Genomic DNA, 18,870 nt, shown 5'->3' with positions numbered 1-18,870 from the left:
CATTCAGAAACATTATACACCATGAGATTTTGGGCTGTATCAATGCGTTGCTGCACTTCATAATAGTCTAAGTTATTCCTACTGGACTCCTTTAAAGCTTTAATCACTCAGTTCAGCTCCAATTTAATCAATAGCTTTCAGGATTGATGGTATTTGGAGGAATCCAGACTGACAGTTTTCACAGAGGGACTTCAAGGTATGTTGTCCTTTGAGCTCAACTAACTTCTGATGAATTTAAACCTAATCAAACAAGTTTGTGAATAGCCCTTCCACAGCTATCGCAATTCGTCAGTAATTTCTTGCACTTTAAGCACTTCACGACGTTTTATAGGTTAGGACCTCAACAAAATCAGAACAACATAATTAAGTTTGAGAACTAATGAATTGTAACTTAATAACCAAATATTCGTATACATAAACAATTCAATTTATTTGAGTAGTTAATACCATATTATAATTGATTGAATATCAATTTCATATGTGCAATCTCAAATGTGATTTCAAGTTACTTTTCACAGAAAACTGCTTAAAACAGATTTCAGACTTGTAAGGCTTTTCCCCAGTGTGCACTCTCGAGCGAGTTTTCAAGGAACTTGCATGGCTAAATTGCTTAAAACAAATTTCACACTTTCAAATTTCACACAAGGTTATTCACCACTGTGAACTTTCATGTGACTAGTTGAACTTTTTTAGCAAACTCTTTAAAACAAATCTCGCACTTGTAAGGGTTTTTCCCAGTATAATTTCTCAATTTTTTTTTTCAGATCACTTGTACTAATACACTGTTTTACACAAATTTCACGCTTGTAAGGTTTTTCCCCAGTGCGAGTTCTCAAATGTTTTGTCAAATCACTTGCAGCAATAAACAGTTTTAAACAAATTTCACACTGGTGAGAATTTTCTCCAGTGTGCACTCTCATATGGGTTTTCAAATAACTTGCATGACTAAACTGATTAAAACAAATCTCACACTTATACGGATTTTGCCCAGTGTGCGCTCTCAAATGTCCTTTCAAATTAACTGTTTGACTAAATTGCCTAAAACAAATTGCACACTGATGAGGATTTTCTCCAGTGTGCATTATTAAATGATTTTTCAAAATATTTAGAGAAAATGACGTAAAAGTGGGCGTGGCTCACTAAAACTGAAAAAGCTGTATTATTGAAAAAAATTCTCTTAATCTGTGAGAAAAAGGTCATTCTCAAGTGAGTAACAATTTCTATTGGTAGTATGTAAGAGAAATTGGAAATGTGAATGAAAATAACAAAACATAATGCCACACTAATTCGGCTTTAGAAAGGAACGATAGTCTAAGTTAGTGTGCAATTTGAAATAAAGTATGGAATAGGAAAGGAGAAATGAATATAATAAAGTACCGGCTAAATAAGCTCGAGTGATAAAAGACACAAACAAGGTGGGATTCGAGAGCCAGAAAAAAGGAATAAAACTGAAAATCAAATAAATAAAAGCAGATAGAGATCCTGAACAAACCAAAAGGGGCGCCAGTTAATTTACTCTTTTAACAAATCTGTGGATTACCTAACTAAATTAAATTTCCTAATATTCAATTTATGTTTTTTGCTCTTAAACTAACTACCCTGTGAAGTGGAAGTGGAAAGAGATATTTAATAATAAGGCAAAACGAATCTCAATAAATTATTTATTACAATTATAAAATTATATAAATGAACAAGGTTAAAATGTGATAAATATAGTTAGTTAAAGAATTGAAAATAAAAATCCTAGTTAGATTAATTTTGTCAACTTTTAATCACGTTTCAACTACAACTGTTTGTTGAAAAAGAATGTAAACGAATAACAAATGAAGATCAGGTTGACTCCATGTGTTCGTAGTTCTCTGGTATCATGTCATTTGCCAAAAATTAACTTTTGTGACTGGTTGAAATTTTCAACAAAAACCCGTCAACATTGTTCTCAGTTTCTATCCCCGCTTTCTGCTCCCCCTATTCAAGAATACAGCTTTTTAAAATGAGAGAAATTATGAAGGTGTAGAAAATCGAGTTAGCTTAGTGGGGAGTAAAATCTCCTCTCGATTCAAGAATAAGGGCACATAAAAGTAAAATCTGGTTTATAATATAACATTTTTTCTTCTTTTATGGCCCTTAAGAGTTGTACTCAGCTATCCATCAATATTTCTTAAAATTAACGCCCAACTGAACCTACCATACACCAAGACTACCAAGAATCTAATCGAACAATCAAGGGTAGAGACGGAAAAAAACTTTTCGCACTCAGGCGTCGTTCAGGGTGACTAACCACAACCTAAGTAGGGATAAGGGGCACTGTTACCAGGGAGAAAAGACCAAGGTGGCCAAGCTGACCAAGGTGGCAAAGCTAGACCTAATCTACAGTTTCAATTTACACAACTTAACATTATCTAGAAGAATCCTAAACATTTACGGTTTGTTCAAAGCTACTAAGTGTATAAGATTATACGGGGGATAAACGTTTTCTTGTAATAGCTGAATATTCATTAGATTTCTTTGTGTCACATATTTGTCACAAGCAAAAAATGTTTGATCCAAGTAACTTATTGTATTGCAATTATAACATTACTACACCTACATTGTTCTTTAGGTGTTGTCTCCATTTTAATCCAGTTTTGCCTTCTTGTAAAAAGAAATTTTTCATGTGTGCAATCTCAAATGTGATTTCAAGTTACTTTTCACAGAAAACTGCCTAAAACAGATTTCACACTTGTAAGGTTTTTCCCCAGTGTGCACTCTCAAGTGAGTTTTCAAGGAACTTCTATGACTAAATTGCTTAAAACAAATTTCACACTTGTAAGATTTTTCACCGGTGTGAACTTTTATGTGAGCAGTTAATTGAGCTTTTTGAGCAAACTCTTTAAAACAAATCTCGCACTTGTAAGGTTTTTCTCCAGTATGAATTCTCAAATGTTTTTTCAAAGCACTTGCACTAATGCACTGTTTTAAACAAATTTCACACTGGTGAGGATTTTTTCCAGTGTGTACTATCAGATGAGTTTTCAAATAACTTGCATGACTAAACTGATTAAAACACATTTCACACTTGTAAGGTTTTTCTCCAGTGTGTGTTCTCAAATGCTCTTTCAAATGACCTGCTCGACTAAAGTGTTTGAAACAAATTTTACACTTATGAGGTTTCTCTCCAGTGTGTGTCATTAAATGATCTTTCAAATGACCTGCTTGACTAAATTTCTTAAAACAAATTTCACACTTGTGAGGTTTTTCTCCTGTGTGAACTTTCACGTGACAAGTTAATTGAACTTTTTGAATAAACTGCTTAGAACAAATCTCACACTTGTAAGGTTTTTCACCAGTATGAGTTCTCAAATGTTTTGTCAAATCACTTGCAGCAATAAACGGCTTCAGACAAATTTCACACCTGTAAGGTTTTTCCCCAGTGTGCACTATCGAATGAGTTTTCAAGGAACTTGCATGACTAAATTGCTTTAAACAAATCTCACACTTATACGGTTTTTCCCCAGTGTGCACTCTCAAATGTCCTTTCAAATTAACTGCTTGACTAAATTGCTTAAAGCAAATTGTACACTGATGAGGATTGTCCCCAGTGTGTATCCTTAAATGATTTTTCAAAATATCTATTCGAGAAAACTGCTTAAAACAAATATCACAATTGTATGGTTTTTCTCCAGTATGTGTTCTCAAATGTTTTTTCAAATCACTTGCAGTGAGACACTGTTTTAAACAAGTTTCACACTTATAAGGTTTTTCCCCAGTGTGCACTCTTATATGTGTTTTAGAGGAATTTACATGACTAAATTGCTTAAAACAAATTTCACACTTGTAGGGCATTTCTCCAGTGTGCAATCTGATATGACAATTCAAGTGACCTGCTTGCCTAAACTGCTTCAAACAAATTTCACACTTGTATGGTTTTACCCCAGTGTGTACTCTCATATGTATTGTCAAAACATGTTTTCGAGAAAACGCCTTAAAACAAATTTCACATCTATATGGTCTTTTTCTGGTCACAACTTTCATATTTGTATTTAATGTTTTTTCTTCAGAGTGTTGACTCATGTCATTTTCTTCGAAAGATGAATCTTCGATGAGTTTCTCCACAATTTCCATTTTGTTTTCATCTTGGAGATAACCTAAAATACAAACCAACTATAATATAAATATTTGAGTAAAAGGGAAAATGAATGCAATAATAAAATTAAAGTGTATAGGAAAAGTCAAACAATAAAGGTTGCACTTAATTTTCCCCTTGTTGCCATATTCTAGATTTGAAAAAATAATAGGGAATAATCAAAATTTTTTGACATGCCCTTCCTATTACAACGAGCATTTCATTGACTAGAATTAGTGACGAGTTTATTAACTAAAATTTTAGTTACAGAAATTTCTATTCATTAAGTATTAATCTCCATCTCCATATCTTCCATTACATAATGTTTTTTAAAATTTCAATCTTTAAATTTTAAAAATCGAATATTAACAGCAACCCCTAGAGACGACTCTGTTCTTTTTGGTTTATAACTAAATTAAATATGAATAAACACACTGAATAGCAAGTGTTTTACTTTTCCGTAGATTGGATATCCCATTGAAAACTATTAACCATTTGAAAGTTTTTAGTCAAACTAAACCCCAAGGCAAGAAAAATAATCCACTATTTGAATTTTCCAGAAGTTCCTGAAAAAGGCGCCGAACAAATATTATCGGGAACTTCCCCTGTACATTTTTAGTAAGCACATCTGTAAGTATCTTTATTATTTTCAGTAGTTAGTACTCCTAATCCCCTAACCCCTAAACGTATCTACGCCCAGCTCTCCAATCAAAAATTCGAGTAGTCGTTCGCACAATAACAATGGGTGCTTTGCCTGTTTTCTGTAGACCCCTTTATAACTAACTCCTACAAATCATATCTATACTATTAATAGTTGCCTTTAGACTATGTATCTCAGATAAAAGACCTAGGTGTTGTGCTCGATTCCAGCTTATCTACGCCCCCCATATCTCATCTGTTGTCTCAAAATCACTTCAACTTTTAGGGTTTATCAAACGTTGTGCTAAAGAGTTTCTAAATATTCCATCCATAAAAATATTGTATTGTTTACTTGTGAGGCCCACGTCGATTGGTCGATTACTGTTCATGTATTTGCTCTCCTCACTATAACGCCAGAAACAGACGAACCACTCGGCAGCACTACTCTGTGGCGCCACAAAGTAGCTTCCGATGATTAGCCGTAAATTCTTATGTAAATTACTTTACATAATCAAAGAACATGATCGGAAGCTAACAATATCCGATTGTTTTAGTAGTTTTATGTTGACCAAGAATCATTATTGGTCAACATAAATTACTAAAACAATCGGACATTGATAGCTTCTGATCATTTTCTTTGATTATGTAAAGTAATGTTATAATCAGTTATGGCATTCTGGCTCTCATGGCCTCAATTAAACGTGCCATTAAACAGCCACTCTCGCCGATCCTCACTGCTGTGGAGTCCATTACAAAATAATTGGCGCTACAAAATCGCCTGCCTAAGCCACTTTGTGGCTCCACTCAGTAGAGCTGCAGAGTGGCTCGTCTGTTTCTGCGATATCACCTATATTCAAGCTATTGAGAGAGTTCAACAGAGACTCTTAAAATGTGTGGCATTTAAACAAAACAAGAGGGATGAAGAAATTACCACGTTCCGTGCGGATGGCATACATGGGAGCCACATGATGCCTTCACCAATGTGCACATGTATGTCATTGATTATACACATTTTTAATATGTGTTGTGTTTTTTGTCTGTTCATCATTCTAGGTTTAGTTCTCGTGCTAGTCGGATGTGTCAATAGTCGGTGCTGAATAGTAATCTAAACGCTTTATTAATACGAATAATAAGTATTGATAATTATTAAAGTAATACACAGATTTAGAACTCGCGTTCTTGTTTCCATTTTTTAATTAAATGCGTGTGGGCACGGGAGAAACCCCACCTGAACTTGATGCACCTCCCAATAGTATCCTTAGTAGTTCAGATGTTAAAATGTAATCCTCCAGCAATTTTAGAGGTTTTAGTAAGGCTGAACTCAAACTGTAAGTACTTCCGATCCTATTAAATCTAAAGATTTAAACAAACAAAAAGAAATTTTTAAGTATACCATAAATGATCGTGGGCCGTTTCATCTATATGTTGAAAATAATGATAGCGATTTTAAAGGTAAACTTAATGCATTAAAAATAGGTGACATATCGATACAATTGGAAGACATAGATTAAGAATCAAATTTCATCATCATCATCAAGCCCTTCGCGTCCACTGCTGGACATAGGCCTCCCTCATTTTGCCCAATGTATTATTTTTTGAGCACTTTGCATCCAATTTCTTGACATTTTCTTGAGATCGTCAGTCCAACGAGTAGGGGGTCTTCCTCTATTCCTTTTGTCTAATCTCGGCCTCCACTCAAATAATCTCTTCGTCCACCTTCCATCACTGATTCGGGCTACGTGTCCGGCCCAGTTACATTTCAGGGTGGCAATTCGGGAGATTACATCGATAACTCCTGTTCTTCGTCTTAAGTCTTCATTTCTAACTCGGTCACGAAGCGATATACTCAGCATTGACCTTTAGATTTTCCTCTGAGCTATTTACAACATTTTAGAAGTTGTAGCTGTCAATGTCAAAGTTTCGACATCATAAGTATTCACAGGCAACACACATTGGTCAAATGTTTTACGTTTTAAAGAAATTGTTATATCACTTTTAAAGATGTCTTTGAGTTTTCCATAGGCTGCCCATACTAGGTTTATTCTTCTTCGTAGTTCGCATGTTTGGTTGTCTCTTGTGATCTTTATTTCGTGACCAAGGTATATGTATTTTTCCACTAGCTCTACTTCGTTGTCTCCAATATTGATATTTCTGCTAGGTACTAGGTTTGTCACGAATTTTGTTTTGGAGATGTTTATTTTAAGACCTACATTGACACACACTAACTGAAGTTCATGTAGCATTGTACATATCTCCTTGAGGTTGTCAGAGAATAAAACTATGTCGTCTGCAAATTTCAAATTTGTTAATCTTCTACCGTCAGTATGCAGGCCTCGCTCTTCCCAGTTAAGTTTTTTACAAGCATATTCTAGTACTGCGGTAAACAGTTTAGGCGATAAGGTATCGCCCTGTCGGACTCCTCTGCTGATTGGGATATGGTCCGTGTTTTTATGTAGTTTCACCGACATAGTTGCATTTTTGTATGTATTGTAAATTAACCTTGTGTATCGGTAGCCAATGCGGCATGCTTGTAGTGCTTCCACAATTTTATCAAATTCTACTGTGTCAAAGGTTTTATGGAAATCTACAAAAGCCAAAACGAGTGGTCAATTGCATTCGATAGTCTTTTCTATTACCGTTTTAATGCTCTGTAGGTGATCATTTGTTCCAAATCCGGTACGAAATCCCGCTTGCTCCATTGGCTAGTAGAAATCAAGTTTTTTCTCAAGACGATTAATTAGTTAATTAGCCAGTTACTATTCTTATAAGGAGTTCGTATAAGTGACTAAGAGGCTTATAGGTTTGTCGTTTTCTAATTCATGGGGATCTCCTTTTTTGTACAATATAATTACTTCAGCATTGTGCCATTTGTCGGGTATATTACTATCCAAAAGGCACATGTTAAAAAGGTTTTTTATTTTCTTAAGAAGACAAGTGCCTCCGATTTTGATTGCATCAGTAACTACACAATCTTCGCCTGCAAATTTGTTATTCTTAGCTTTTCTTAGGGCTAGTTTTATTTCGTCTATTGTGATTTCCGGTAGCAGTTCTGATCCTTGGTTGACAATGCCCTTTTTCCTTGTTAATATTTCTGGTACTTGATCTTCTTTGCTACTTACTTTGTGTTGGCTTGTGTACAGCAATTTGTAGAAGTCTTCAACTATTTTATGAGTTTCCTTTCTGTTGGTTGTAATATTTCTATCTTTAATATTAATATTTCTATCTTTAATCTTTATTATCTGCCTTGTCCTCGTTCTTAGTCTTCTTCTCAATACTTTCATACTTCTATTGTTCTCAATGGTAAGAATCAAATTTACGGATTATAAAAACGCTAAAATTACCTTATTGTTAAATTAGTTCTAATAAAATATATTTTTATTAAATTACATATTATCATTTAAAATTTAAAATCTTAAATTTATTATTATTAGACAGGGTGTTATACAGGATGTCTCACAGGAATTCTCCGATGAATATTTTAAAAATAAAATAAAAAAATACGAAATGAATTCTAATTTTTAGGTAGTAAACGTTACTAGAATAAATAGAAAAACGGTTACCGATGGTAAAATAAATTATGTTCCTACTAAATCGTGTGTAGTAAGTTTTAAAACACATGTACTACCTAAATACGTTACCATAAATAAGGTGTTAAAAGAAATTGAACCATATCAACAAAAGGTCCTACTTTGTTTTAACTGTTTGCGAAATGGGCATCAGGGAAAGCAATGTAGAAGTAATCCCCGATGTAACAATTGTCAGAAAGACTATAATACAAAAGAGTGTCAGGAAAAACATTAACCCAAAAATGTTTTAGTTGTATGGGAGACCACTTCACAACAAATCTTAAATCATGTCCACAATTTAAAAGGCACAAATTAAAAGAATGCATGACTAATAGCATACATATCAATTATCATGATGCCAACAAACAAATTCCCACCAAATCTTTGCAGACGTAGCATCAAATAACATTAAAGATTCTCATCAACCAATTTTGCCTTCTTCTAATTACCCTCTTTTTAACCAAAATTTAAATAATTCTTCTGTTACCCGTCCATTCACTTTTTCAGCCAATAGTAATCATGATAAATATACCGTCGTCAAAACTTCTAAAGGTAGCAAAAGGCAGAGACCAAATAGTCCTGTCTTAACAGAGTCAGATCCAGAATTCACATTTAACTCTAGACAATCAGGAACAAATTTTCCAATTCTAAATAGTTCTTCATGTAAAAATAATTTAAATTCAAATTTTTACTATTGTTACGGAACTTTTTAAAAATTTTAGGGAAATTAATAATTCCAACATTACAAAACAAGACTTACAACAAATATTAATTAGTAAACAATTATTAAACATGCACAATAGACCAACTACTTCGTCGTCTTCTCAGCCATAAACGAACTTAACATTTTACAGTGGAACTGCAGCTCTGCAATTGCCAATATAGAATATCTCTTAAGGTAGCTGCACAATTGACCGGGAACGGGAACGAGAACAGAAACGGGAATAGAGCCCCATTCCCGGGATATTCCCGGGACAAAGTAAAAAATAGTAATCCCGATTCCCGGGAATTCTTACAGATTTCCCGAGATTTTTTAATATATTTTAAATTATCAGCAGAGATACATATTACTAACTCACAATGAATAAATGATCATGATACAATTATTATCTCTGTCTGCTTAATAACCATTTTAAATTATTCCCCTTAAAATATTTCTTTTTCAATTACATATATTTTAAACCACTGTCTTTCATTTTCGACTCTTAGAGGCGAAATCGTCGATAAGAGTGCTGGTTTGCGCCCTCTGAACTAAGTGAAAATTAAGATATTTTTGGCTTCGCATTGCAACTGAATAAAAATGGTATACATTTTTATTTTATATTAGTATTACTCCTTTGAGTAACATAGGTCCATGTTCCGTTGCAATTTACCACGCTGAACAGACGGGGTCGTGAATTGCAAATTTTAGAATTCCCTCTTGTCTTCTTCGATTCAGCATCCATCTGGCTTGCAATTTTTAGAAGTCATGGGGGTGTTACCAGGAAAATGGTCCAATAAGTTTTCAATTAAATATATTTTAAAATTATTTTTAAATATTTTTATTAGGATGACACCTTTGACTTTTGATTTGATTACATTGGTGAGGTATCTTCAAAACAAGGACTTGACTGAAAACAGATATTTGCCACTATCTAATAAAAGAACAATAAATCGATTAGCTACTGATATGATAAAATTTTGGTTTCTCAGGGTCAAGATAAATCTACTGAAACAACCGATCATCAAGGTGATACGGATTCATCAGTTTCATCGGATACCAATACTGATGATTTGAAAAAAAAAGTTATCGTCTGCAATTGAGTCTGTCACAGCTATGCGTCTCAAAAGAATTCAAATGTTGATGAACATGATCTTGAAAATGTCATTAAACAAGAGCTTGCGCTGCACAACAACTCAATGAGCTGACCGGGCATTTAAAAAATTACTCACTGCATTAAAATGTATATGACCTACATCAATAGAAAGCGAACGGGCATTTTCAACGTCAGCAAATTTCTGTACAAAAAAAGAGCCAGCCTGAAGGATGAAACACTCAACAATTTGTTTTCTTAAAACATATTACAATAACAAAAACAACGAAAATTCAGATTCAACACGAATTTATAATTTTCCAATTTTTACAATTTTCTTTAAAACTAGTTTTTAAAATTTTTTAGTGCTGAAAATATTTTGCATTGAAAATATTGTTATGCTCTACTTTATCTCTGTTATTAGATTGATTAGCAAATTCTTAATTTAATTAATTACTTAATTAATTTAATTTCTGCCTATATAAACAAAACCAAATTCAAATTAAATTTCTAATAAACTTTATTCTCAGGGCTAATTTTGTATTCGATGCAATACCTTTAATTCGTGGCTTCTAGTATCTCTAGTTGCTTACTCCTTCCAGGATAAGACAGGGAAATTAAACACATTCAATATCACATAAATGTAATCTATTATTTATTTATCCAATACGCCGTATAAATAAGACAAGAATAAAAAACCGCTAAACGCCGTAAAAATGAGTGGCGCATAAAATATTCCAGCTACAAAAGATCTGATATGAATATTACGTGGCGCGAAAATGGATTTTCATTTGATGCAAAACAAAATTCTAGTTTTATTTTAAAAGATTTTTCCATAATATTTGCTAAATTTGAAGTAAACGCGCCACAAAAGAGTTTCAAAATTCAAACTGTATCAAAGTTACTCTTTTGTGGCGCGTTTACTTCAAATTTAGCAAATATTATGGAAAAATCTTTTAAAATAAAACTAGAATTTTGTTTTGCATCAAATGAAAATCCATTTTCGCGCCACGTAATATTCATATCAGATCTTTTGTAGCTGGAATATTTTATGCGCCACTCATTTTTACGGCGTTTAGCGGTTTTTTATTCTTGTATCAGGAGTTTTTCAAAGTTATTTATAAATTAAATGTATGAAGTTGAATGCAATGTTCCTCTATTACACGTCAAGCTTTATAAATGGTCACCTTTGTTGCATTATCTCCCAAATGATCTAGTGTCCATCGAATGTACACTAGATTTTTTTTTATTCGAAATAGATTGAAAAAAAATTGAGATGCCCGTTGCCAGATCAAATTTAGCGTCGTAACCACTACAACTACATAAACCATTTCGGGAATAATCGTAAATTGGATTATACTTTTCTAGCTTAAAAACTTCTAAACGGCTTAACCGATTTTGATCAGTAAACATGAGTTTGAAACGTATTGACCAGTAGTATCTGATGGATCTAAGGTCAAGTATGAAAATTGAAGCTACTACAGGAATTATTGAACTTGAGAAACCGTTTTTCCCACAGGAAATAGATTTTATCATACTTATGAAGCCTATAACCTAAAAAATTCAAATTTTCCGGGATATGAGGTATACACCGTTAAATTCGTCTGGTGTACTTCTATAAACGCTAAGTTATTGGCGCAATTTGTAGGTTGAAATGTTGAGTAATTGTCGAAAAACCAAAATTTTCAAAGTTTAGTTTTTCAGTTTTTCGGCTATACTGAGCCGTGTGTATGTCTGATTCTGACGGCTTAGACACCATTTGAAAGCTTAAGTCAACACTATTAATTTTATGTATTTGCGGTTCTCCTGGCTCTTCTTGATCCGAATATATATACCCCCAAAACATATGCCGTTTTGTACCTACCAAGTCCTATAGCTGGCTTATGGGTGGTCAAAAGTCACAAACTACACCGGTTCTAAATCGACCATGACCCCCTCTTCAAACACAGAGGAAAAATATCAAATCGGTTTAACTTTCAAACACACATACATATATTTTATATCCACAAACATTTTCCCTTTTTTAAATAAAAATTAAGTCACATTTCTAAGCTCTATAACTTTTGAATGGTATAACCGATTTTCAAAATTAGACATGCGTTAGAAAGGTAATGATCAGTACTGTTAGAAGCCGAGTAGATGATCTAAACGGGTGTCACTACAGATATAGGGAATTCTGTGTGTTAGAGAGAGAGGTATGTGATGTCACAGCTGATATAGGAAAGTATGTGTGTTAGAGAGAGAAACATGGTATCTCTGCTGCTATTGGTCCGATTTAAACGTACGACGGCTCGTTGGAATGGGCGGGAGATAACGAATACAAAAAAACATGGCGGCATAGTGTCAAAAGGGCGCTTTCCGATGTGACGACGTCCGATGGGGCGCGTTCCGGCGTTCTAGCGCTGATCGATCGGTGCGCGATACCAGATGTGCGATCGGTACCTTAATTTTTCGCGGAACGCGAAGCAGATGCGCGGTCGGTACCTTTGTCGCGGATCTCGTAGATACGAAGCGCGCGGTAATTTTGGAATTTAAATAAAACAACAACATAATGCAATTTTTTAAAAGAACTTAAAAGGAACACAGCGGCGCAGCGGTGCGCGATACCAGATGTGCGATCGGTACCTTAATTTTTCGCGGAACGCGAAGCAGATGCGCGGTCGGTACCTTAAGTTTTTCGCGGATCTCGTAGATACGAAGCGCGCGGTAATTTTGGAATTTAAATAAAACAACAACATAATGCAATTTTTTTATTAAAAGAACTTAAAAGGAACACAGCACGTCAACGCGTCACGTAAAAACGTCACATCAAAACGTCACGTAGGCTTGTGAAATGTCACGTGAAAACGTCACGTCAAAGCACGTCACGTAAAACGTCACGTCAAAGCACGTGAAAACGTCACGTCAAAGCACGTCACGTAAAACGTCACGTCAAAGCACGTCACGTAAAACGTCACGTCAAAGCACGTAAAAACGTCACGTCAAAACGTCACGTGGGCTCGTGAAATGTCGCGTAGGCCTTATTGTCATGGTTGAATCATCATGTAATATAAGACTTGATCAATAAATAAGGCGTTTAAATAAAAAACCCATAACTTTAAAAAATATTTATTTTGTACACAGAAAAATTACATTGGCATTATTTTATTGACAAACCAGTCACGCAGGCGATTCACATTTGTTTCTGCACATGAAAATAATCCAGCGGCATGACATGGGGGGTTTGCAGTAAAACCAAGATTTCCAGCAGCACGAGGCGTACCATCGAACTTGCAAACATCAATAATATGAGGAAAAATTCCAAAAACGTGGCGTTTCTTATCCAAATATTCTGCTTTTTGTTTCCCTCGAACGTAGATACAGTCAGCTGTATATAACAACTCGGTTTGCAGTATCTTATTTATTTCAGATAGTTCAACTTCTCCATCAGAGTACCGGATGCCTAGCAGATTCTTCTCCACGTATGATGCGGTCTTCTTATCCACATTACTTAGCGCATTGAATGGTTTCGGAGGCAAAAAGATGTAATGACTTCGTTTATAACCTATTTCAATGGAAAGTTCTTTAGGAACAAACCACCCATCCACAACGAATCCCTGAATATCTACGAATGCTATTCTCATGATGATTGCTCGTGTACTACTGGCACCTCATGCATCTAATTTAGACTTTTTACAATTTCGGTGAGAGGGAAGTACTCCATTACACAGTCGTGAATAATAATACAATAGGCCTTGGTATTGTCGGGAAAACCGTTATTCGCTTCAATATCGAGTTTTACGTCAACGGTGGATGCTTTCATGCTTTCTTCTTGTTTCGAACAATCGATAACGAACAATGCACGATTCTTAAAAGCTGAGAAATCGAGTAGAGGTCGTTTTTGTTGGGAATGTATGTAGCTAGGATAAAATTCGGTATAGTTAAAATAGGCTTCATTGTAATCGGTTTTGCTAAAATCCAATTGCATTCTCTCGTTTGGCCAGTATTCTCCATTTAACGATAATCTAATACTTTGGATGTTGACATTGTCAAATAAAGTAGGATCAGCTGTAATCTTGTCGCGTTTGTTGGTTTGAAAGAAAACAATAACATAACGAGGTCTTTCAACTGATGTGCTAGTTTTAACAGCCCAAACTTCACGCCTGGCACCTCTCGTAATAGCAGGTAATTCATGTAATTCCCACTTTCTAAACGGAATAACTATAGGTTGATCTTGTTGAATAGATTTCATGAGTTCCAATTTAATATCATCATTGGGGAATATGTGCTTCACTCTAAGCTCAATATTGGTAATGTTAATCTTAGCGGTTGTAACAGTTGTAGTTTTGTCAGCGTTTTGTTTTTCTGTAATAACTATGCAATCGTTATCATTTCGAGCTCGAACTAGTCTTATTGTTTGACGACCACACGTAATCAATGGATAATCATTAAAAATGTTGAAAACATGCTTAAGAGGCATCTGTATGCTGAATGAATGATCTGCAGCGTTTAGAATTGGATCCTTAGGGTAATTCCATCCAGCCATAACCATATAATTAGAATCTTCTTGCGTATAACATGTCATGGCACGTACAGCACTTACGATGCCAGGATCCCGCACTGTTTCCATCTCCCTTGCGCTTTCGCTGTACGTACACGAATCGAAAAGGAAGGCACCCACATTATTTGCTAGTTTGACGCCACCATTTCCAGTTATTTCGAGTGATCCTTTAATGCATAACAAGGTTTCGCTCATTGCAAAAAACGAGTCAACTTGATTAATGCTAAATTCGACAATATCATTGCAGTTGAATGATTTGATGAATGGTGCATAAGTTCGGTATTCAGCCTTTCGAATCGATTCATCAAATATTGGCTTACGATAAATATCAAATATTGGAGGCATTGTGATGTTGTTTGAACGCGCTCTCTTTCCATACATTGTAGTCATTTTTTCAGTTTAAAACCCAACGTTTGTAAAAACAATTTGTTTGCGGACGTAAGATGTTGCTGCTTAGATGGTTGCACAACTAATGGTGTTCTGTAGGTAGATTGTTTAAGATATTGCTGCTGAGATGGTTGCACAACTAATGGCGTTCTCTGGGTAGATTGTTCTATTACTAATCCCATCTGCTTTTTGATCTAAGTTCCAGCACCAATGTGCTCTCTTCTCCTCTAAAGTTCACAGGTCGTCCTTCTTGATCGACAGCCAACACAGTGATATTGGTAATTTCACGCTGTGGCACAACAGGTAAATACAACAAATTGTGAGGGGTTTCGTCAATTGCGTACCCAGGATTTGATTGTATGACAAATTCGTAGAGCGTGTGAGCAGGTCTGTTACCGTCAAAGGCTCCGGTACTAATGTTGCATTCAAAGCGTATGCTAGATACTTTAATAATCCTAACAGGTAGATCTGAAGAATGTGTCTGTCTAGGATTTAGTATTACGGGAGAAAACCCTAATATTGTACCAAGACTGTCATTTGGTTGAAATGAAATTTTAAATTGACTGAAGATTTCGCACTGCAACGTATTGTGGTTAGGTTTTAGACTAAATATCATGTCAGGTTTAGATGTATTGGCAGCCCCCAATTTCTTTTGTATGTATTCCTCAATATCGATAATTTCATAACATCCATCGGGGAAATCAAAATGTTGCACTCGGTTATTGACATCGTAGTAATAAAACTTGCAATTTTCGATGTTTGGTATACTGTTGTAAGAATGGAAAAATCGAAGAGCTATTTCGTAATCTTTTTTCGGATCTAATACGATCGGTGTGGGAGGTTGAAACGAGAATATGTTATTCGTGCTGTTTACTCTCAACAACTGCGACATGATGACTGATTCAGGTCAAGAGATTAATAGGTTTATATACAGTAAAAAAACAAATTTATTCACATTTTTTTTATTTGTTCTAAAGCAAGTTTACATAAATGACAAGATGCTTGAGAACCGGGTGGGCCATCACAATGAGTCCTCCAATCAGGTCTGTTGTAATGCACGAAGCAGGGAAGTAGTATCTGCAGGTTAAATTCTTGTCGATATTCCCCAGGCAATTTATGCCATATATATAACAATTCTATAGGTTCTACAGTTCGTATAATATAATCTAGCGGTATTAATTTTAGTTCTTCTTCACTGAATCCTTCAAAACGTTTTTTGTGAAACATATGGTCCAGAAGCAGTTCCATGCCTTTAATATGCTCCATTATATAAAAACTTTAGGCATAAATGTCCACAAATGATTTGATTGTAGGTTTGATACTGATGGTTATTATAGAAAATTTTTGTATGTGTACCTAGATATTTAACAAGTTCTTTGGTCGGCTTCAAATTACCAAATGAATCGAAATACTCTACGTCGTTGTTTATCTTTCTATATGCTACCCAATGTGTTCCGCTGTGTGATGATGCATCTAGATTAACTATTGCGCATTCACGTTTTCGAGGACCGTGTCTAGGCAGAGTGTCATTCATGAAAACACCTCGAAAATGTGGGATTTTAAGTGTTTTCGCGTAATGCGCAATCTCTAAGTCGTACAGCGGACGATTGGGTAGCTTTATTGGAAGTTTTTTTTCAGATACAAACCGAATCCGCCTCTTGGTTTCTTACGCAAGTACAGACCTGAGCCGATGTGTTCCATCGCCTTATTATGGCGCATATCCTCTTCCAATTTCTTTTGGGCGTTCTTTGCGTCAACCACAGTCTTCGCCACCCCTGCTGCACCACCGGCTAAAGCCCCCAATGCAGAAAGACCTGCAAATAGGGGTATGAGGGGTAGGAAACCTCCAGATTTTAGTGGCAACACTCGTGGAAGATCAACTGTTTTTCGTCCACCAAGTTTTTTAATTACCGATTTTGCTATTCGTACAGCTGTCAAAGCAGTATCTCTTAACGATGCTCCTCTCTTCATGGACTTTGCAATTTTAGGTACCACATCCCGATTGAAAGAATAACGTCCCTTTCTTCCACGACGACGAGGACATCCCATTCCCAACTTTCTTTTCGTTTTCATTCCACCGGTTACAAGTAAAGCAGCACTTTTTTCGCCAAAGCTAGCGTCCTTAGACTTGAATCGCTCCCAAGCCCTATCTTCCAATTCTTTATCGGCCTTGTGACGTTCTTCGAGAGATGTATGATGCGAATAAGCGATATCGTGTTGTTTACAAGCTGCGTCTAAAGGATTAATTCCCGGATCTCCGCGTGCAAGACGTTTTTTTAGTTTTGTTCCAGGTCCACAATACTGATAACCAGGAATATGAAGCTCAACTGGAAGTTTATTAATTAGAGAGTTCAAAAGACCTTCCCCTTTGAACACCAACATTGGACTGATGGTCATGCATTTGGTGACATTGGTAATATATTGTTCATATTTTTACTACGTTTAACACACGATGAGAGTCATTCAACAAGAGCAGACGTTACCAATTGATAATCTAGATATTGTACAGAAAGCAACCAACAGTAAACATGGAAAATTATTACCAAACTCATTCAGAGCCATTATTTGTGGTCCAAGTGGATGTGGAAAAACTAACGCCATGCTATCACTTTTATTTAGTCCAAATGGCGTCAAGTTTAAAAATGTCTATGTTTATTCAAAATCCCTCTTTCAACCGAAATACCAACTATTGCGAGATGCATTAGCGCAAGTCAAAGGTGTAGGGTATTTTCCATTTAAAGACAATGAAGAAATTATTGATCCCAACAAAGCTCAACCAAACTCTGTGTTTTTATTTGACGATGTCGCATGTGATGGCCAACACAAGATTCGTGAGTATTATTCCATGTGCAGACATAAAGATATCGATGCGGCTTACTTATGTCAAACATATTCAAAAATACCTAAGCAGCTAATAAGAGACAATTGTAACATGATTGTGCTGTTCAAGCAAGACGAGATAAATTTGAAACATATATTTGATGAACACGTATCGCCAGACATGTCATTTGATGAATTTAAAAAAATGTGTTCAGAATGTTGGAGAGATAGGTATGGTACTGTGGTAATTATGAAAGATTTTGCTCTCAACAATGGACGATATCGCAAAGGATTTGATAAATATATAAAATTGTAAGGTGTTTGTTTAGTCGCCAGCAAAATGCCAGATGATACGGTCGCCATTGCCCTTCGCAAGAAGAAAGTTACCGAATTGGCTAGATCAATTCGCAAAAAATATTTGGCATTGAAGTTAGGTAGAACAGAGCAAGATGAGTCACTAAATAAACTTTTTAAACCAATCTCGAAGCCTCTCAAGGATATTGCTCAATCATCAAAAACGTTACATCATACTATCACTAACAAGTTTGGACATGTTAAAAAAGAAGAGGTGAAAAAGGAGGAGGATGAGGATGTATTTCTTGATGCACCCGAGGCACCTGATGAAAACATTCAAGAGCCAATCTCCGGTTCTAACGAGATTCCGATGGACGCCACAGACGAATATATCGACCACTATCCTCCAATAAGTCACAAGTACATAAAAGAATATTTGATAAAAGACGATAAAATCGATAAAAACTATGGTCCATTCTACGATAGTATTAGTGGCTGGATATTGGGAAAACGTCGAATAAACTTTGACAAAGACAATGGAGACATAGTAATAATTCGAGAACGGGATTTTGAAGAACGTAGGTTAAGTGGTACGCCAGGCCTATATCACCTTTTATTTTATGCCAACCCAAACCCAGAACAGTATAATGATGAGGATTTACAAAAGTATAAAACACTGCTGATTAACACAGAGATTCATCTGGATACCTTAGGACGCCTTAAAGGTTC

The 18,870-nt window shown here is 35.4% G+C and overlaps 1 protein-coding gene across 1 annotated transcript in view; it reads right to left on the bottom strand.

Annotated features, from left to right (window-relative positions):
- Positions 1-1,647: 1,647 nt before the first annotated feature.
- LOC126886935 (zinc finger protein OZF-like) overlaps positions 1,648-18,870 on the bottom strand; it is a 42,537-nt gene continuing 25,314 nt past the window's right edge. The window contains exon 2 of the mRNA XM_050654096.1: positions 1,648-4,124. Coding sequence (XP_050510053.1) covers positions 2,650-4,124 — 1,475 coding nt within the window. The 3' untranslated portion in view covers positions 1,648-2,649. The remainder of the gene's footprint in view (positions 4,125-18,870) is intronic.

The sequence above is a fragment of the Diabrotica virgifera genome, chromosome 6, assembly GCF_917563875.1.
Source record: "Diabrotica virgifera virgifera chromosome 6, PGI_DIABVI_V3a".
Taxonomy (NCBI): Eukaryota; Metazoa; Arthropoda; class Insecta; order Coleoptera; family Chrysomelidae; genus Diabrotica; species Diabrotica virgifera.
Note: the sequence above shows the minus strand (reverse complement) of the source record. Positions and strands in the feature narration are given on the sequence as shown.